Consider the following 22,660-nt stretch of genomic DNA (forward strand, 5'->3'; position numbering starts at 1 on the left):
ATACAACGTGTATGCACTGTTCAAACCAATTAATCCCTGCTATCATTGAATAAGGGTGTGCTTCATTTGTAAAGGTTGAAGCAGATTCTAGGACAATAGTCTATTCTTAGAATTTTCCAAGGGAAAGTAAATAAATAATCCGCTTTTTAAGAGGTTCAGACAGCAATTAAATATTTTAAAATACATAATTTATATTTCTATCTCTTGCATTTACCCAAGTTAAATCACAGTCGACTAGGATGAATCCATTTCTTTATAGCTTCCAAATAATATTTCTATTTCTGTCTACTACTGTGTCCAAAGTTCTTCCTAAATCAGTATAATCTGTGAATCAAATATAACAATTTACTACTTAGTCCATATTTTAATGGCAACACTTAACATTACAAATCCCAATGCTGATACCTCTGGAAACTTCTCTTGATAAAAATAATTCTCTTTTTATGATCTAGGATAGGACAGAAAAACTCAAGACCGTTATGAAAATAGTTCTACTAACATTAGTTTTTGTAAAGCTATTTTTTAAAAACAAGTGAAATTTTGTGACTAAAGCTAGTATTATTAAGCCCCTAATTTGCTAGGTAGACAAAGACAATCCCTCTCTGTCCTGTAGAGCAGACAATCTAATTGTTGTTCCTTTATTTATAAAACAACAACAACAACAACAACAACAACTATGCAACAACTAATTCTGGCTTTTAAAAACTGGGATAACTTTTTTAAATTATTTTTTGGTTATCACACACGTGGGCTATGTTTCAGCGAGTCACTTTAATAAGCTTTCCTGATCTGTTAGAGTTCATCATGTAATTCTGTCTCTATACCATGTGCATTATTCTAACTTTCCAATTATAGCAGATTCCTATGTGGGAATTAAGCATATCAATTAGTTGTGCCTTATAAGTTTTCACTATGAATTATTATTAGCTTTCACTAGAAAATTGACAACGTTTCTTTGCTAGTGATCAATTTGCCAACTTTAGAGGAATAGCTCTAGATAGCCTCCCAGTGTTATAATGTAGGAAACAACAGGACACTGGTGTGCTCAAACAATTTTTATAGTGAGGGTGCTGAAAGCCTGTATATAATGGAAACCACTTCAAGCCAAAGGGTGCGGCAGCATCCCCAGCACTCCTAGTTCCAGCACCTATGATAGGACACATACAGTAATTTTCAATACAGTCTTCTTTCAATAGAGACTTTAATATATTGGACCTTAGTGATATTTATTTAATAAGGAAACAGAAAAGTCCTTGCACTGATAGACTAAGCAGCATTTTAGTTTGTACATAAAAAACAACAGGGCAAAACTTGGACTATATTTCTACAGTACTTGCTCTCCAATTTTGGAAGAGAGACCATCACATTCAAATCTCATCTTTCATTAGTTAATATTTGGTACAGAGCTTTGAATATATAAAGCTTTCCATATGAGCTAAGCACTATTATGAATACTTGTATTTCTAGCTACACTCTTCATTTGCTGTGTGTTTTTATACCCCTTCTATGGGTGCAATTCTTATCTAATATCTAACAAAGGATTAGAGCAATAGAATATTTATAAACTGGGGGTCGGGATCCCCCAGGGAGCCATGAGGTTATTACGGGGGGTCACAAGCTGTCAACCTCCACCCCAATCCTGCTTTGCTCCAGCATTTATAATGGTGTTCAAGTCGCACTCAGAGACTTGCTGTGTGAAAGGGATCACCAGTAAAAAAGTTTGAAAGCCACTGATTTATAAAGTTGTATATACATAGTTTAAAATAGAAAACTTAACTGAATTGCTATTCTTTTACCTATGTCATTAAATAGTTCAAAAACTTAAAAAAATAATCACACGTACATAAAGAAGTACACTTCTTTCACTTTGCAAAATATGAGCCCGATCCTGATCCTACTGAAGTCAAAAGCATAACTTCTGCTGATTTCAATGGAAGCAGAGTTAGCCTTTAAGAAAGATACATATGGTGCTGAATGAAACTAGTCAAGAATCCAGTTATGAAACAGTTACATTACCTGCAGGGTGGGATACGCTGATTCCTTTGAGGGTCACATTTTGGCACCAAGATTGTACAGGCAAAAAACATAAGGTACTTGTAGCAGTTAGTCTGAACCAAGGCTGGAAAAAGGGAAGATTCCCAGCTGATGGAGGCTTCCTTCTGAGTCCTATGGCCCAAGTAGTTTGGGTAGTTTGTATAGTTGTAAGGCAGGTTCATGCAGAGTTCCAGAGTAATTGGTTCACACTGACCTTTTGAAAGAAAAGAACATACATTCTGTAAAACTAGATGAAACCCGAAATAAATAATTACAAGATTCTGATTATTTAAACCAATTACACTCTCTCTGGCATCTTAAAGTAGGTCTTGTTTTACATAGCCCAAGGTGGCTTGTGCAGTTTCACCAAGCGGCCAGTAGCCTCTCTAATCTTTAATACAAAGATGTAGTTTATAATAACTACAGGTCCTTCAGTGCAGTGGTCCATACGAGACTAGTCATGTCAGCAAGGGAAGGAGACTTCGATCTCTACATAGCTAGTCAGTTAATCACAACCTTCATATTTATAATTACCAAGGTCTTTCTGTATCATAACTTTTGGACACTCATTTATAAAAAGGTACAAATAAACTATTACATGAGCTAATTCTTTTCAGCTAATAACTCTTTAAACATCAAGAGTTTTTAATATAGAATTATCAAAATACAGCAGATTGGAAAGCATTTCATCCACATTCCTCCCACTCCCAAATTAACAAGAGTGTTTAACAGAATAAAGAATATTATTTCTATTACACTGTATCCCAAAGCCCCGATCAAGATGGAGTCCCATTGGACTAGGCACTGTATGAACACGTAGTAAGAGGCAGTCATTGCCCCCACAAGCTTACAGTTTAAGACAAATGAATATAATTAACAGGAAGATACATAGAGGGAGAACAAGGGTAACAAGGGTAACAAGTATGCACGGTTATGCAGGCTAGCTATGTTTAATTAGCAGGTTTTCAGGGGGTTTATAACATAAATAGGGCTGGTCACAGAATTATAAGTATTTCGCAAGAAAAACTGTTAAAGAAATGGAAAATCTGGACCTTAAAAAAAAAAAAAGAAAAAGAAATTTTCATTTTATCAAAAGAAAAGGAAAAATATTTAAAAAATTAAAATAAATAATTTATTTTAATTCAATTTGAGATTAAAGTTTCCATTTAGAATTGAATCAAAATTAACATTTTGTTTAATTTAAATGAATATTTTTTTAAATGAAAATTTTCCAGGAAGAATTTAATATCATTTGATACCCCATATTTCATTGGAAAAAAGTTTTGATTAGCTCTGTAAACAAACAATATATGTTAATGACGTTAATAATCTCCGCTGGCCACCTGCCTAGCCATTATCAGTTCAGAGTTTACTGTAAGTAACATTATATAGGTGAGTCTTGAGGAGAGATTTGAAAGAAGATTCAGTAGTATCTGATAATCTTGCCTGACCTGACAGTCCCTAGTGAAACCTCTTTTAGCAGTCACCTCTCTAATATAAGAAAGACTCAGATGACAATAGGAATTCCTGAGATTGAGTTTTGGTGTGTGTCAGACCTTGACACACACTGCCTTGACACACTGCCTTCATTCAACTGGGTATGTTGTGCCATGCAGATCCAATTTTGGAGCATGCCAGGTTGCCCATTATGTCCTGACTTGGTTATGCACTAGCACAAGTCAGTAGTATTTCTAAATTCATAAATGCATACATCTGAAACCATACTTATTGCCCTTGAAGTTAAGTTGCTTTCTAGCTGAATCTAGATGGGAATCAGTGGCAAAAAGTTGTTGGCTCCTATGTGGACACAGAATCCATAGGAATCTTAACAGGGAATTCTCTATTTTTTATTTAAATTATCAACTATAACATGTAGTAGATTTAGGGTTTTTTTCTCATCCTCAACTGCAAGTCAAACAAGTTTTATGGTTGGAAATTAAAACATAGCTCAGACTTAGAATTAACAGTAATTCATGCATAAAACCATCATGGAAACCTCTCAAGCCACATTAGGTCACATGATGTTAATGTGACAATACTGCCTGAAAATGTAAATATTTATAGCATGTATAGCAAGAATACTGAGAAAGGGTGAGGGGAAGTCAAATTCAATTCCAAATTCTCTTAATAGTGTGTGGTCTGGAATGAGATTATTTTGTGGAGTTGAGACAGATAGAAAGCACTTAAATTGATTTGCTTTGTGCACCTAGACAGCAAATTCTTGATTGCATAAAAGTACTTTTCTTCGGGTCTCAACAGCATATTCAACTTACATATTTGAGTCTGCATATTTAGTGATTACTATCATTCATTCACTGTCTAACTGCTTCACAGCTTAACTGATTCTTTGCACTATCGATCAACAGTATAATTGATTGACTCATGGAATAGATGATAATTACTCATGACCAGTCACCTCTCACCTGTTGCTCTGTCCATCTCCTTTCTCTCTTCCATTTCTCACATTCACACATAAAATCAGTTCACATACCTTCCCCCTCCCCCCACCCTCCTACACTCAATCCTTTGCCATTCTTCTTTGTCTCCAGCAACATCCACCCCAGTCCCCTTCCTTGCTCTCCTGCTGCTGCTTCTGGTATATCCTCTCCATCTATGTCTTCACCTCCTGGTCCTTCCATCTCCTGGCTCTCTGAGAAACCTGACTCTTCACTTTCTGTCACTGCCTCTACCACTTCTCTTTCTTACAGTGGTTTCTCCTCACACACATATGTACCCTGAATACACAACTGAATTTCTTCATAGTGTTAAAATGTTTATTTAAACAATGTTCCTTTTTCAGGTATTGGCCTCTTTTTTATGCATTGAAACAATGAGGAGTCCGGTGGCACCTTAAAGACTGAAAGATTTATTTGGGCATAAGCTTTCGTGGGTAAAAAAACCCACTTCTTCAGATGCATGGAGTGAAAATTACAGATGCAGGCATAAATATACTGACACATGAAGAGAAGCAAGATACCTTACAAATGGAGAAACAGTGTTAACAAAGCCAATTAGTCAGGGTGGATGTGGTCCATTCCCCATAACTGACGAGGAGGTGTCAATACCAAGAGAGGGAAAATTGCTTTTATAGTGAGCCAGCCACTCCCAGTTCCTATTTAAGCCCAAATTAATGGTGTTAAATTTGCAAATGAATTGCAGCTCTGCAGTTTCTCTTTGAAGTCTGTTTTTGAAGTTTTTTTGTTAAAGGATGGCTACTTTTAAATCTGTTATTGAATGTCCAGGGAGATTGAAGTGTTCTCCTACTGGCTTTTGTATGTTACAATTCCTGATGTCTGATTTGTGCCCATTTATTCTTTTATGTAGAGACTGTCTGGTTTGGCCAATGTACATGGCAGAGGGGCATTGCTGGCACATAGAATCATAGAATTTCAGGGTTGGAAGGGACCTCAGTAGGTCATCTAGTCCAACCCCTTGCTCAAAGCAGGATCAATTCCCAACTAAATCATCCCAGCCAGGGCTTCGTCAACCCTGACCTTAAAAACCTCTAAGGCCACATGATGGCATATATCACATTAGTAGATGTGCAGGTGAATGAGCCCGTGGTGCTGTGGCTCATGTGGTTGGGTCCTCTGATGGTGTCGCTAGAGTAGATATGGGGACAGAGTAGGCAACAGGGTTCGTTACAGGGATTTGTTCCTGGGTTAGTGTTTCTGTGGTGTGGTGTGTAGTTGCTGGCATGGTGGTAGTTGCTGGCTTTTATGCATTGAGATTTGGTATGAATTTGTGATTCTTCATTATGAAAGTCAGATACACTAATATATGTTGCAAATGCAAATATATGTTAACTTTCTAAGAGTTTATATAATACAAATTTAATCTTGACTGCAGGAGAGACCGATTGTCTTCTCGACATACATGTGTAATTCCTATTAATACTAATAGGATTTCAACTCATGTTTGGAAGAAATAGAAATTAAAACTAGAAAAGATCAATTAGATCAGCATTTCTCAACCTGGGGTCAATGGCCCCAGTGACCAACTCCTCCCCCTCCCTTCCAGTGCCTCCTGCACGCCAGGGAACAGCTGCTCCCCAGTGTGCAGGAGGCACTGGGAGGGATGGGGAGGAGTGGGGATAAGGTGCATTCAGGGGAGGAGGCGGAAAGAATGGGGAAGAGGAAGGGCGGGGATGGAGCAGGGGCGGGAAGAGGTGGGACAGGGGCGGGCCTGAGGGAAGAAGTGGAGTGGGGTCAGGGCCTGGGGATGAGCAGGAAGGGTTTGGGGTCTGCCAAAAATTTGAGATCAAAATAGGGGTCCTTGGGTTGCTAAAGTTTGAGAACCACTGAATTAGATCATGCAGCCCATCACCTAGTTGTTCAGTTCAGTTTTACAGGACTCTATTAATCATGGTGGGCTGATTTAAATCAAAGCAATTTAAATTGTCAATCAAGTTTAAATCAGCAAGCTGGAAACATTGATTTAAATCATCAATTTAAATATTGTTTTGCATTTGTACCTTTTAGTTATATTTAGGATTGTTAATTAATCGCAGTTAACTCACATGATTAACTCAAAAAAATTAATCACAATTTTAAAAAATCACGATTAATCACACTGTTAATAAAATACCAACTGAAATTTATTAAATATTTTGGGATTTTTTCTACATTTTCAAATATATTGATTTCTGTTACAACACAGAATACAAAGTGTACAGTGCTCACTTTGTATTATTTTTATTAGAAATATCTGCACTGTAAAAATGATAAACAAAAGAAATAGGATTTTTCAATTCACCTCATACAAGTACTGTAGTGCAATATCTTTATCACAAAAGTGTAACGTACAAATGTAGATTTTTTTTTGTTATATAACTGCTCTCACAAACAAAAGAATGTAAAACTTTAGAGCCTACAAGTCCACTCAGTCTTACTTCTTGTTCAGCCAATCGCTAAGACAAACAAGTTTGTTTACATTTACAGGAGATGCTGCTGCCTGCTTCTTATTTACAATGTCACCTGAAAGTGAGAACACACATTCGCATGGCACTTTTGTAGCCAGTGTTGCAAAGTATTTATGTGCCAGATATGCTAAACATTGGTAAGCTCTTTCATGCTTCGGCCACCATTCCAGAGGACATGCTTCCATGCTGATGATGCTCATTAAAAAATAATATATTAATTAAATTTGTGACTGAACTCCTTGGGGGAGAACTGTATGTCTTCAGCTCTGTCTTACCTACATTCTACCATATATTTCATGCTATAGTAGTCTTGGATGATGACCCAGTACAAGTTTGTTTTAAGAACACTTCAGATTTGACAAAACACAAAGAATATACCAATGTGAGATTTCTAAAAAATAGCTACAGCACTCGACCCAAGGTTTAAGAATCAGAAGTGTTTTCCAAAATATGAGAGAGACGAGGCGTGGAACATGCTTTCAGAAGTCTTAAAATAGCAACACTTAGATGCGCAAACTACAGAACCACCAAACCACCAAAAAAAGAAAATCAACCTTCTGCTGGTGGCAACTGACTCAGATTATGAAAATGAACATGCATCGGTCCGCTCTGCTTTGGATCGTTATTGAGCAGAATCCATCTTCAGCATGGACATATGTCCTACAGAATAGTGGTTGAAGATGAAGAGGCATATGAATCTTTAGTGCATCTGGCACGTAAATAACTTGCAACTCTGGGTACAACAGTGCCATGCAATCACCTGTTCTCACTTTCAGGTGACACTGTAAACAAGAAACAGACAGCATTATCTCCTGTAAATTGTAACCAAGTTTGTTTGTCTGAGCAATTGGCTGAAGTAGGACTGAGTGGACTTGTAGTCTCTAAAGTTTTACATATTTCTACATTTGTAAGTTCAACTTTCATGATAAAGAGATTGCACTATAGTACTTGTATGAAGTGAACTGAAAAATACCAGGATAACTTTTAAAATATTTTTTAAATATACAATAAAAATAATTTGCCTGGGCCTTATCCACTAACAAAATATTTGGCCCAGATCTGAATAAAAGCATTAATTATATTAGATATGAGGATGTCTGATATGACAGTAACATCTCCATCAGCTCCCTTCGATACACTCTCAAAAAAAGCTTCTAAGACAAATGTATTGTCATTAAAAAGATGTCATGGCTACATTACGATGTCAGCCTAAATGGATTGGAAATTATGACCACCGGAGGGCATTCAGTCCATACTGAATGCTTTGAAATGTAGCCCCTGCTCTCACTATTTTCCAAAGTTCCTGGACAGACATGTCATGTTTTACATGGGGATAATGCCTGCAACAGGTTATTCTTTAAAAATAAGTTTCTTTATGGTAAAACTGGTTAGAAATAAAGAAAAATACTTGATCAAAAATCATTTTTGCCCACTTTAAAAATAAACCAATGTGCATATTCCAAAAATGTCTCATTGAGGCCACCTACCTGTATAATATGTTTCATCTTTCTTAAATTTGAAAGTGTCAGAGTTGTAAACTCATAACTCAGGGTCTAAATCTACAGCCCGAAACTCTTTCAGCAGTAGCATATAGACTCATAGACTTTAAGGTCAGAAGGGACCATTATGATCATCTAGTCTGACCTCCTGCACAATGCAGGCCACAGAACCTCACCCACCCACATATGAAAGCTATAACATACTTCTTATGATCAAAGAACAGCTGGAAAACAACAACTCAGACTAATAATGTGCCTATTCTTAGGAAAACTATATCTCTGTAGCCAAATTCATCACAGCCCAAGTAAACAGACCTTTTGCAAGAGGACCTTTGATTGGGGAGATGGTCATCCCTCAAAGTTGTGGAACACTGGCACTACTGTTACCAGCAGTAGCTGGAGAGATCTGGGACAGACACTGCTGCAACAATGCTGCTGTGAGACCCTTCTGATACCCCATACATCATTAAACATAAAACTAAGACAACTTATGAATCATGCCATATGCTACAAAGTCATAGCTGGCTAACATTGCGGTATGCTCCAAGCAATTCTGCAATAATTAATAAGATCCTTGGGAATGACATTCCCAGATCCCTCAGGCTTTGTCCTACATGATCTGCCAAAGTCAATATACTCACTTCAGGGCTAATTCTGTGAAGTGCTGAACACCCTTAACTCCCATTGTCTTCAATTAAGTTAAGGGCACTCAATATCTTGAATAATCAGACTGCATAACTACACAAAATAGGTTAGGGAGGGAATGGAAGGGGCTACAGCTAACTACACTAAATCTAAGGTCTGATACCAATATGATATGGAAATCATTACCACCTTCCCTCTGAGACTGGTTCCCAAGCAAAGCCGAAGTAGTAGCCAGTCAATAGCTCATTTACAACTGAAATAATTCCAACCTGAATCTATGAGTTAAATTCCAATTTTTTTTTCATACCTATTCAACTTACTCCTCAAAATGATTTTGCATCCTCCCAGTAAACAAATCACTGGTGACGATAAATCAAAACAGTGGATGTGATATACCTTGACTTTAGCAAAGCTTTTGATACGGTCTCCCACAGTATTCTTGCCAGCAAGTTAAAGAAGTATGGGCTAGATGAATGGACTATAAGGTGGATAGAGAGATGGCTAGATTAACAGGCTCAGTGGGAAGTGATCAATAGCTCCATGTCTAGTTGACAGCCGGTATCAAGCAGAGTACCCCAAGGGTCAGTCCTGGGGCCAGTTTTGTTCAATATCTTCATTAATGATCTGGAGTATGGGATGGATTGCACCCTCAGCAAGTTTGCAGATGACACTAAACTGGGAGGAGTGGTAGATACGCTGGAGAGTAGTGATAGGATACAGAGGGGCCTAGACAAATTAGAGGATTGGGCCAAAAGAAATCTGATGAGGTTCAACAAGGACAAGTGCAGAGTCCTGCACTTAGGACGGAAGAATCCCATGTACTGCTACAGACAAGGGACTGAGTGGCTAGGCAGCAGTTCTGCAGAAAAGGACCTAGAGATTACAGTGGACGAGAAGCTGGACATGAGTCAGCAGTGTGCCCTTGGTGCCAAGAAAGCTAATGGCATTTTGGGCTGTATAAGTAGGAGCATTGCCAGCAGATTGAGGGACATGATCATTCCCCTCTATTCAGCATGGGTGAGGACTCATATGGTGTACTGTGTCCAGTTTTGGGCCCCCACCATAAGAAGGATATGGAAAAATTGGAAAGAGTCCAGCAGAGGGCAACAAAAATAATTAGGGGGCTAGAGCACATGATTTATGCAGATGCTGAGGGAACTGGGATAATTTAGTCTGCAAAAAAGAAGAATGAGGGGAGATTTGATAGAGGCTTTCAACTACCTGAAAGGAGGTTCCAAGGAGGAGGGATCTAGACTGTTTTCAGTGGTACCTGATGACAGAACAAGGAGTAATGGTCTCAAGTTGCAGTGGGGGCGGTTTAGGTTGGATATTAGGAAAAACTTTTTCCCTAGGAGGGTGGGGAAGCACTGGAATGGATTACCTAGAGAGGTGGTGGGAATCCCCTTCCTTTGAGGTTTTTAAGGTCAGGCTTGACAAAACCTTGGTTGGGATGATTAGTTGGGGATTGGTCCTGCTTTGAGCAGGTGGTTGGACTGGATGAACTCCTGAGGTCCCTTCCTACCTGATATTCTATGATTCTATGAAAACTTCCTATGAACAAATCCATTCCTAGAGAGCACACTCTCCACAATTTTCTTCCCTTTCTTTTCATCTTTCTCTAAAACTCCTCTTCAAACCATAGTACCCAATTGATCTCTTCTATATGCATTCATCGCTTGGCCTATTTTAACATCTGTCCAAACCCAATCTTAATATTGTATTATCCTTATGTTTGGCCACCTGTTAAGGTACATACTAGACTGTATTTTGTCTAGGGAGACCTATGTCGATTCATGAGTCATGCTCTATACTTTGTTTCCTTTGTGCACATTTTAGTGTTCAACTTTATTTAAAGAAATTGTAACAATGAACACCCAGACAGCAGAACAAATCAAAGAAAACATGCTGAGGAAAAAAATTAGGGTCAAATTTCATAAAGACGTTTAAAGTGCATGGCATCTTAGTCATGATCAAGATAACAGATTTGTTTCTGGTTGGCCTAACCAAGACCATTTCAACAATTTAACAGCTAGACATGCAACCGTTAGTCATCAAATTAAGCTGAAATGAAAAGATTCTTTCTTTCTGTATACTGTAGCACTCTTCATAAATTCAATTACAGTGAAAGCTCTGGAAATGTGCCCTGAGACAACGACAGGAAATACATGCTCTACTTACTACAGTTTGTCTGGCTATTGTTCATGTCACAGACAGAAGAGGTGCCACAAGAATCAGGGCAGGAAGCATCAATACATCTCTGGTCCCCCTCCCTGACATGGTGTTTGACCTGAAGAAAAAAACAATAAAAGTTTTTACTATAATGATTTAGTAGAGAAATAAAAGTGACAGTGTAGTGGTCAGAAGATACAGTTACAGATTAACAGACACAGACTAAAAGTGTTCCCAAGTTCATTAGATGGTTCAGTAACCATCTGCTGTTAGACCACCTGAGTACTTGTCATTTTCAAGATATTTTCTGTAGTGAGCATAGAGCCCCCTGCATTTCCACTACTACATCTGGACACTGGTGTTTAAAACATTTCTAAGTGGAAAAAAACACATTGGTGTTTAACATAATTTCTCCTTCTCTTTTCTTATACCCAGGTCTAAATTAATATGTGGAGAGAGTTTCTCTCTCAGATTCTGGGCTGTGCATGAGGAGTGCTTTCAGCTTGTCACATGGCTATTTGGGGAAGAGGAATAGAAACTGGGTTAAAAGGGGAATGGCATGTCCTCTCGCCTCCTGGCTGGTTAAAGTAGGGAAAGCCTGTGGGAATAATTCCTCTGTATTTCTCACCTGATTTGCTTTTTGTTTCATAGACAATAAAACAAAGGGCCTTAAAAAGACTAATGCCTAAAGCTTTGTTTTCCTTCCTTGGCTGGTGAAGCTGCCCACCGCCTATAGAGCAGTGGTTCTCAACTTGTGTCCTGGGGGTCGTTTGTGGTCCATCAGCTCACAACTGTGGCCTATCTGACATCTTCAGGGCCATACAGGTAGTATTATTATTTTATGGATGTGGCCCATATAACACATAGAGAGTTGCATATGCAGCCCCAATGGTAAATAGTTGGGAACCCTGCTATAGAGGGATATACAACAGCCAAATGCAGCAAAGCTTACGTCCACCAGAGGCTTCCGTGTTCGAAAACTTTGGCCCACCCACATTTCCGCTCACAGAATACTATCTCTACTGCTCTACTATCTTCTATTACTATCTATGCGCTGTATGGCTCTGAGTCCTCCTCACCCAACTAAAATCTTTGCTAAGGGTACAGCCGGGGCTGGCATTGAAAGTCACCTCCTTTATGTGGCTTTGGCTGTTTGTAAAGGTTATCTCAATTAACTGCTCTTGAACACAGGAGACTCAAAAGTGTATAATGTTATCAGTCTGTCAAGTTTAAATCATATTACAATTGTCATTTGTGCTGCAGTAGTGTCCTTGGGCGCCAACCACCAGACACTGTGCAAACACACAATAAAGAGACAAAACCCTGTCCCAAAGAGCTCACAACTCTAATTTATGTAGCTTAACACTGACCTAGGTGTATCAAGAGTATCTTTTCATTTTTTTGGTGGCTTCGCTTCATCTGAGGTATGGCAGAGGATGTATGTTTTACATCTTTACCACATTTGCTACAATACAATATGGTATGCACGTACAGGACTAATAGATTTTTGGTCTTTTTATTTTACAAGAGCCCTTGATCCTAAAATGAAACTCATAGGATGGAAAAATCTTTACAGACTTCCAAAATTGTCACAAATCTGGGCATTAAAACATATTTTTAAAGTGTTGCCACCACCCACCTCAGCTACCTCCTATCCATCTCCCAAAGGGAGGTCCTTCTCAAGTCCTTGGTATGCTAGCATCTGTGGTTACAGTAAGATTCTTTTTTAATCATAATACAGGTCCACACTGAATTCCTATAAACACAGTCTGTCATGTCTTAGAAAGCATCATAGACCCAGTTGTGATTACTTCCATATTGGATTTCTATTTTCACAGAATGAGGACAGCATTAAGGTCGTAATTACATTTCGTTAAGGTATGTTTTCTCATTCAGCAATATGGTAAGCCAATACTCATTTGAGATTATACAGATGAAGTAGCACGTTACTGACCGTTCTCCTTCTCATATCTATTCAGATGATATCACAAGTGTGCTACTACTGCTCAACTGTTTTTTGAAGTCAAATCAACACCCTAAATCATTTAAGAACTTCTCTGCCTCTCTTAGATGCAGCCACACTCCTTTAATTGTGAAAAGATGAAAGAATGGTTACTTACCCTTCAGTAACTGGGGTTCTTCAAGATGCTGTAGTCAGTATGGATCCCACTCTAAGTGTACATGTACCTCATGTGCACAAGCTCAAAATATTTTTAATAGTAATGTCTGTCAAAGAGGTGGAGCACCCCTGGGGAAAAACAAAAGTCAGCGCTTATGGGCAGGAAGTCATGTGATCCACACTGACTACATCTTAAAGAACCAAGAAGGTCTGGTGTAATAATCATTCTTTCTTTGAGTACGTGTCACTGTGGATTCCACTGTAGGTGACTAGCAAGCAGTATCTTCTTCAGGTTGGTGAACATGAGGAGTATCAACATCATCAGTCAAATAGAGATTGGAGTACAGTCTCCCAAACTTATCATTTGCTCTAGCAGCCAAGTCCAGTGCAAACTGCTTATATTTGTGAAGCATTATATTTCATGAGCAGCCGTGCAGATTCTGGATACTGGCATGTTGCAGAGACATGCTGAGGATGCCCGCTTGAGCTCTGATAAAAATGAGCCCTAACTGTCAGAAGGGCATCAGCCAGTTGGCAGCACAGTGAGATGCATGTGTTATCCGGTTTTGAAAGTCTTTAGGATGAAATGGCTTACCCCTTTGAAGCGGCTAGCCACAGTCACAAACTGATGTAAAGATTGTCTGAACGATTTGGTCCTGTCAGCATAGTACTGGAGTGCTCTGCACATGTCCAAAGTATGGAGCTTCTTCTCCCCTAGGATGGAATGTGGCTTTCAGAAAAACACAGGTAAGTTGATGGAATTCTGAAATCATCTTGGGGAGGAATTTTTCATGAGCTTTCAGGACCACCTTATTGCTCTGAAATCAGATTCATGTACGTTCTGCCATGAACACCTGGAGCTCACTGGCTGAAGTGATGGCAACCAGGAATACCGTTTTGAGAGGAAGATGGTGGATGGAGCACTTCAAGAGGGACTGTGAAGGACAGCACTGAACTCCCACACTGGAGCAGAGTCTCTAATCAGTGGATAGGCATGCATAAGGCCATTAAGAAATTTGGATGCCATCGGATGGGTGAAGATCAAAAGTGACTATCAGTGGATGATATGCTGATATTGCAGCCAAATGGACCTTAACTCAACTGAATGAAAGTCCAGAGTGTTTTATTTCCAAGAAGTAGTCCAGAATCTCTGGTATCAGATCCTGCACCAGGTCTAAGATGTTGAGCCATCCATATAGAGAACCTTTTCCATTTAGAGTAAGTTTTCCTTGTGGATAGTGTCCTACTCCATGCCAGTAATCCCTGAACATATGAGTAGTCCCTTTCCACGATGCTCATCCAGTTAACATCCAGACCATCAGCTGCCAAACTTTGGATGTAGATAGAATATTGAACCCTGATCTTGAGACAACAGGTCTAGCCAGTCCAGGAACCTGATTAGGAGTTGTGCAGGCATCTGCATCAAATTCATCAGTCAGAACAGTCTCAGCCATAGGGAATGGCGTGAATCTTGTCTGGTCTCATCTGGCTTTGGCAATAACCATGGGGATTAGTGTGATCGGTGGGAAGGTGTAAAGAAAGCCCTGATTCTATTACAGAAGGAAGGCATCCAGCAAAGATCGCTGGTTCTTGCCTCCTCTGGAACAGAAGTTTGGGTACTTGGCAACAAACACCAGTTTCCCCACTGGTGGAATATTGAGTTGATGATGGATTCATCAGTGACCACTCATGGTTGGTAACAAACTGCTTGATGAGGAGGTCTGCCAGGTCACTGTTGTCTCCCAGAAGTTGAAGCTGTGTTGGATTTATGCTGCATGGGGAGCACCAGTTTGATAACATGATCGCTAACTTGTGGGGGCTGGTGGAGCAGGGAGACAGGGATCAGGCACTCCCTTGTTCGTTTAGACAGTATATTGCAGATGTATTGTCTGTCAGTGTCACAGTGTCACAGGACCAGGAGGAATGCCAAACATATCAGCCTGATGGTTCTGAGCTCTAAGATGTTTATCATAGTTTCATTTCTTCCAAGAACCAAACCCCTTGTATCTGCAGATTATGCTTGTGGACTTCCCAACCTTTACCAGATGGGTCCATGACTATTTCTCTGAATGGTGTCAGGAAGCAATCACCAGGTCAATGTCATAAGTATGTGGAATGGAACCACAATAACTTGCTCACTCGGACGTGTTGCAGGAGAGTACACTGAGCTGAGACAGAATGTAGGGATCCCAGGTGAAGGCTGGCAAAATGTGTCATGTATGTACCTGTGGACAAATGCCTAATAATTCTGGGATATAAATGCCCAAGGATCTGAATGTTGCCTCATCTTTTTGTACACTAAATAAATCTATGCCATCAAAAGGTAAGTCCTCAATTGTCACATGGACCACTCTTGGTATTCCAGATGCTCAGCACATTGTGATTGTCACGGCCATAAAACGGACAGTTGTACAGCGTTCATCCATTGCCATTTGTAGCACTGCTTTGGCTATCATCTACCCTAACTTGACCGTGTCTTTTACTTTTTCCCTTTATTTCTACAGGAACCAAGACAGAAATGGGTCACCCTTTCCCACATCAAAAAACTGTTTTCATGAACGGTGCTTGACAATTCACTATGTGGAATTGGAGGGCTGCCTAAGAATAGACTTTCTGGACAAAAGTATCCAACTCTTTGGTGTCCTTGTCTTGATACCCTTGGTGGATCTGGTCTTCTCCTACACTACAGAGATGACAAGCAACCCCAGTATCAAATGGGCATAAAATGTTTAGAAGTCCTTAGGTGGGGACCTAGTAGTGTTTTTCCACCCGCTTCGAGGTTGGGGGGAGTAAGACCAGGTGTGCCCCAGATACTTTGCTGGATCCAGAGAACCTTCAAATACAAAGTACAGACTGAGGCAGTGTGGATCAGTAGAGGGAAACAAAGTTACAGGACGAGCATGAGCTACTGAAACCTTGCCAAAGGCAGACTGGTGTGAGGGTACCAAAAGTTTAAAACAAGATGAAGATACTATTTGAATGTGTGAAAGCTTAGCTGACCAGATCCATGTCTACAGATCCTCCGATTCTCCATTACCATTCTGAAATGGAGTATATGGAACTATACTTTATTTTAAAAGATCAGATGGTCAACTAGCAGGTGGCATGCCACATCTTCCCCCAGGCTTGAATAATTTCTGAACTGAACGCTCTCAATTAACATTAAAAGTATATTAATTTACTCTTTCAATTGTCTTAGGGAGACTTTCAGTGTGTCACCTCCAGCCCACACTAACATAATATTTGGCTTCACGTAAACTGATTCTGCACACGTGTGCGCGACACAAGATCCGCACAATTTGGGAGTTTCTTAAGCACATATTTGGTAGCATTACACGATTATAGAGAAATTTCAATAAAGGCCATTTTCTCACTATTTAAAAAAAATTAGCAGGGCGGGCTGGGGGGAGGAGGTGTTTCATGTTTGGGCTCTGTCTGGAATTAAGTTCTTGAAGAAATTTGAGAAAATCCCTTCATACAGTTTTGAAATTGGTAAAATACACTATTCTCATGCTTTAGATTCCCAGTCATATTTCCTCAGACAGAGCTACAGCAGAAAGATGAAATTAGAAAGCCAAAGCTGGGCATGGTCCCAAGTGAGGACAAACCCATTGCAGGGATGGTTTTGGCACAGCTATGACTCCTTGAAAACTGTTTACTGAGCATACAAGACAGATGCACACAGTTCCCCTATGCAAAGCTAGTTCAAAGAAGAGATCAAAGAATCTACAAGTTCTCTTGGCTTTGATAGCAAAGCTTGTGAGCTATGTAAAGTGACATTATAACAAAGAATTTACAAGCTCAGATGGCAGAGACAGCAGATATGTGAAACACACAGTCCTGAGTCGGTCTCAGCTGCCACCTTTGGGAAAAACACAGGAATGTCCTCTGCCCTTTACAACGTGCAGCTTATTTCCCTTAGTACAACAGCCAGTGCCTGGAGTATAGTGGAGCTGAGAGATGGCCCAATCTGTTCTGTATGCCCCGGGGGCAGTAGGAAGGGGTGGTCCCTGAACTCCCAAATGTATGGACAGGAATTCTACCTGGCTCTTCTTTGGACCGTGCAATGGGCAAAATAGCAATCTCCACAGTATGCATCCTGACAAGAACTAGGCAGAACTTCAGTCCTATGTGAATTTAGAGAGATGCTTTCCCAGTGGGAAAACTTGACGAGGTTGTCTAAATGAATGTCCCTGCTCTATAGCAGATTGCTAAAAGTGTTTAACTGCATTTTGCTAAATATTTAGGGATAATGAACAGAAGAGGAAATGTTCTTATAATTTAAAGGCATTGCAGCTACCCGTGTTTAGATGGGAACACTTTAAGCTGTAAGCATATACTCAGAACATTGACTGTATAATAATGGCCCCCTTCTCACTCTTGATCGGCTCCTTGTATCTTTGAGACATATCTGGTCACTTTACTGACAGAAACAAAATTTTATTACTCTTAGTCCCACAGTGGCAAGAAAAACAATGAGTGAGAGAGAGAAAGCAAGAGAGACAGATACGCACCTAGATTCTATTGTGCCTCATGCATCAATGTGTCAGCTAAATCGTCTTGTACTAGCGATGAATAATTTAAGAGCGCAGAAAGTAAGGTGGATGTGACAAGGCTACTTTGGAAAGGATCTTTCAGGGCTGCTAGAAACAGTACTATAGTTCGAGCCTATTCCACTCTCCTTTCTCAGCTCCCCTCCTTTCCCCTCTATCTGCAACCTCCAACAGAAGTAGAGGGACCTGGAAAGTACAGTATAAGGCTGGGCATGCAGAGAAGGACAACAACAAAAATAGACACCAGAGAAAGGGAAATATGGAGGAGAGGAAATTGAGCCTTGATTGGGGTTGCACAGATATAACTGAGGGCAACATTTGGCTCTGGGTTTTACATCTTCATATGACAGAAATGTAAAAACTATCCTGCTGTAGCTTTCACCAATGCAAAATGTAAGATCTAACAATCTTAGTAGAGGAGAATGAGTTGAAATTTCTCTGCTTATTTCTTCAGTTATTCTTTAGACGCGATGACTTAAAATAGCAATGGGAAGTGCCAGAGAACTGAGTGGAGGAGGGAAAGGAACAGAAGAATTGAAAATGCACCAAATGACCCAGAAGAGATAGACTTATGTGAAAGGATTTCCTTTTTTCCAAGTGTGTCAGTTCTGTGTTTCTGCCATTATTGCCAGTGTGAGCATTTACACCATGCTGTTTTTTCCCCCTACTGAGCTTCCTACATTTAACAGTAGTTCAACAATGAGAACACCTTCATTCTCTAATTCTCTGTTTTCAATCAGGAGAGTCTTTCCCCAGGAGGTTCCTTGCCAACTGCAAAACCCACTAATGATATATGTAAATGCCATTGTGCCCTCCTAACCTCAGGGAAACTCTTAACAGTTGGGGTTCAATGAAATATAGAGAATACTAGTATTTTTTTAAAAACGGATTAGTTATGAAACCAAATTCTAGCAATGGCATTTCCATCTCTCTTTGCTTACCTCAGGGTAGATTCTTCAGGAGCGGTTAAGAAAAAGTTCTGACTGTAACGTGGAGGGGCAGGGGATGGGGGAGCACTTCTGTGTGCCAGCTGGGGGACAGACATCCTTATGTCCTTATTTCCCACAAGGAAGTTCCAGTACAGAGGGGTCATTGGGGATTGGTTGACTTACTGCAAAGAAAATGAAACACAGCGTACCCTTATTTTCACTGCAATTATCTTCATCACTTCCATCTTTACAGTCATTATCCCCATCACACTGGAAAGCACTGGGAATGCACTGTCCGTTTCTGCACTCCACCAGACCCTGACTGTAACATGCTGGGGAAACAAGAACACATTCCAATCATCCTGCATGTCTACAGGTCTCTCATTTCTTTTAAACATAATTTTGAAAAAAATATTATTGGAAGGGCTGGCAGCAATGCTTAGAAGCTTATCATTATAAAGACCCTGTTTTCAGCTGCTTATAACTTCCTCAAATTTTAACCATTTGGGTTGAAATTTTCCTCATCAGGTGTCTGGCTCAGGCTAAATTCTTCTGGAAAATTTCAGCCAAATGGTTTGGCTTTTTCTAGGAATGAGGCTAAGGAAAAATAAGTTGTTTTGCCTGTGTTAAAAAATTGTGCAAAAATCTTCAGTGCTTGCATTCTTGAAATTTGGCAGGGGTTGGGCTTTAGCTGTCTCTGAGCAAAAACATCCACATTTTGCCAAGTGATAAGACTTTGGGGGGAAAAAACAGTTTACACATGATCAGTAGATTTTTGCAGATACATTTTTGGAAGATTCTGTCTGCTGTGGGCATGCTCCAGCCTTTTCCTCAGCAGGACTTTCCATGTAATATCAGCTGTGGGATGATGATAGCTCTGCCTGGTCAGTCTGGGTAGCTGAACGGAGAGCCTCTCTCTCCTGTGCGCTCAATGGGTATGGCTACACAGGGATAAAAAACCCACAGCTGGCCCAGATCAGTTGACTTGGGCTCACGGGACTCAGGCTCTGGGCTGAAAATTACTATGTCCCTACTTCAAAATGCTTACAATTTAAGAATGACAGTTGCAGTATTCCAACTGAAATGATAATGAATCAGAGGAAACTACAATACATTTTGACAATCAGAAGGAAAGGTTAAGAACATTAGAACAGCCATACTGGATCAGATCAATGGTCCACCTAGCTCAGTATCCTGTCTTCCAACAGTGGCCAATGCCAGGTGCTTCAGAAGGATTGAACAGAACATGTAATCATCAAATGATCCATCCCCGTCACCCATTCCCAGCTTTTGGCAAACAGAGGCCTGGGACACTTCAGAACATGGTTTTGCATCGTGTCAATCCCAACTAATAGTCATTGATGGAGCTATCCTCCATGAACTTATCTAGCTCTTTTTTGAACTCGGTTATAGTCTTGGCCTTTATCACATCCTCTGGCAAAGAGTTCCACAGGTTGACTGTGTATAGTAGGAAGAAATACTTCTTTTTGTTTGTTTTAAATCTGCTGCCTATTAATTTCATGTGGTGACCCTTAGTTCTTGTGTTTTAAGAAGGAGTAAATAACATTTCCTTATTTACTTTCTCCACACCAGTCATAATTTAATAGACCACTATCATATGCTCCCTTAGTTGTCTCTTTTCCAAGCTGAAAAGTCCCAGTCTTATTAATCTCTCCTCATATGGAAGCCCTTCCATATCCCTAATAATTTTTGTTGCCCTTTCCTGTACCTTTTCCTATTCCAATATATCTTTTTTGACACGGAGTGACCAGATTTGCACACAGTATTCAACATGTGGGGATACCATATAGAGGCAATATGATATTTTCTGTCTTATTATCTATCACTTTCCTAATGATTCTCAACATTGTTTTAGCTTTTTTGACTGCCACTACACACTAAGTGGAAGTTTCAGATAACTATGCCCAATCATAGAAGATTAGGGTTGGAAGAGAGCTCAGGAGGTCATCTAGTCCAACAGCCTGCTCAAGGCAGGACCAACACCAACTAAATCATCCCAGCCAGGGCTTTGTCAAGTTGGGCCTTAAAACCTCTAAGGATGGAGATTCCACCACCTCTCTAGGTAACCCATTGCAGTGCTTCACCACCCTCCTAGTGAAATAGTTTTTCTTGATATCCAACTTAGACATCTCCCACTGCAACTTCAGACCATTGCTTCTTGTTCTGCCATCTGCCACCACTGAGAACAGCATAGGTCCATCCTCTTCAGGTAGTTGAAGGCTGACTATCAAATCCCCCTTCACTCCTCTCTTCTGCAGACTAAATAAACCCAGTTCCCTCAGCCTCTCCTTGTAAGTCATGTGCCCCAACCCCATAATCATTTTTATTGCCCTCTGCTGGACTCTCCCCAATTTGTCTGCATCCTTTCTGTAGTGGAGGGCCCCAAACTGGATGCAGTATTCCAGATGTGGCCTCAGCAGTGCTGAACAGACTCCAAGATCTCTTTCTTTAGGGGTAACAGCTAATTTAGACCCCAGCATTTTATATGTATAGTTGGGATTATGTTTTCCAGTGTGCAGTATTTTGCATTTATCAACATTGAATTTAATTTGCCATTTTGTTGCCCAGTCACCCAGTTTTGTGAGCTCCCTTTGTAACTCTTCGTAGTCTGCTTTGGACTTGACTATCTTGAGTAGTTTTGTAATTGCAAATTTATAACTGCAAATTTTGCCACCTCACTGTTTATCCCCTTTTCCAGGACCATTTATGAATATGTTGAACAGTACTGGTCCCTGTACATCCCCTGGGGCAGGGCCGTCCTTAGGCATAGGCAGAATAGGCAACGGCGTAGGGCCTCACACTGCCTGGGGGCACCACTCTGCAGGCAGCCCTGACTGTGTAGATGCTGGGCTGCTGGGTCCTAGAGAGAGCCGAATGCAGCACAGTCTGAGGGATGGGATTGGCTGCTGGGGTCTCTGGGAAGGGGAGGCGGTGGGGGTTGGGGAAAGGAGCTCACCTGTGAGTGTGACTCTTTCCCTCCGGCTGAGGTCAGGTGAGGCTGTGGCTCTGGAACCAGTATCCTTTGTTGCCTCCCATAACATCCATTCTTCTCCCCCCTGCCCCACGGAGCACCCCCTCCTTTCTCCCTCCTCCCAGGAGCACCCATCTCTCTCTCCTCCCTCCCCTCCATCAGGGCTGGGTTTGGGTGAGGTGCTGGGGGTAGGTGGGGGGAGGGGAGGCTTGCTGCTTGCTGAGGAATGAAAATGAAAGTAACTCACTTCTTGGGCAGGCAGCCAGAATTGGAATGTCACACAGGGTTTTGGATGGGGTTAGCCAGATGTGTGACAAATCGGGATTGGGGTAGGGTGAGCAGATATCCCTATTTATAGGGACAGTCCCAATTTTGGGGTCTTTTTCTTATATAGGCTCCTTTTACCCCCCCCCCCCATCCCTGTCCTGATTTTACACACTTTCTGTCTGGTCACTCTAGGTGGGCGTAATTGGTGCTATATAAGACAAAGCCCCAAATATCGGGACTGGCCCTATAAAATCAGGACATCTGGATCTGGCCACCCTAGCTGGGGAGCGCCTCTTCCCCGGGCTGGCAGCTGCCAGCTATCCATCTCATCCAGGGGAAGCTGCATAGGGCAGGATGAGCTGCTGTGGCTCCATAGGTGCCCTGTCCCTGAGATCAGATGCTGTGCTAACTTCACCATGGTTCATAAGGCTGGTGGTGGTGCTCATTGGCATGTGATTGGACCTGAGGGTTTGCTGCTGCTGTTGCCACTCTGCACCCCAAGAGGTGGATTTTGGGGTCCTGCAGTTTTCCA

The 22,660-nt window shown here is 40.7% G+C and overlaps 1 protein-coding gene across 1 annotated transcript in view; it reads right to left on the minus strand.

The window, feature by feature from the left end:
• The window catches only part of CORIN (corin, serine peptidase), a 289,680-nt gene that overhangs the window by 66,657 nt on the left and 200,363 nt on the right, over positions 1 to 22,660 (minus strand). The window contains 4 exon segments of the mRNA XM_030564547.1: positions 2,017 to 2,248; positions 11,278 to 11,368; positions 11,370 to 11,386; positions 19,079 to 19,201. Of these exon segments, the coding sequence (XP_030420407.1) occupies positions 2,017 to 2,248; positions 11,278 to 11,368; positions 11,370 to 11,386; positions 19,079 to 19,201 (463 nt within the window).

The sequence above is a fragment of the Gopherus evgoodei genome, chromosome 5, assembly GCF_007399415.2.
Source record: "Gopherus evgoodei ecotype Sinaloan lineage chromosome 5, rGopEvg1_v1.p, whole genome shotgun sequence".
NCBI classification, from domain to species: Eukaryota; Metazoa; Chordata; order Testudines; family Testudinidae; genus Gopherus; species Gopherus evgoodei.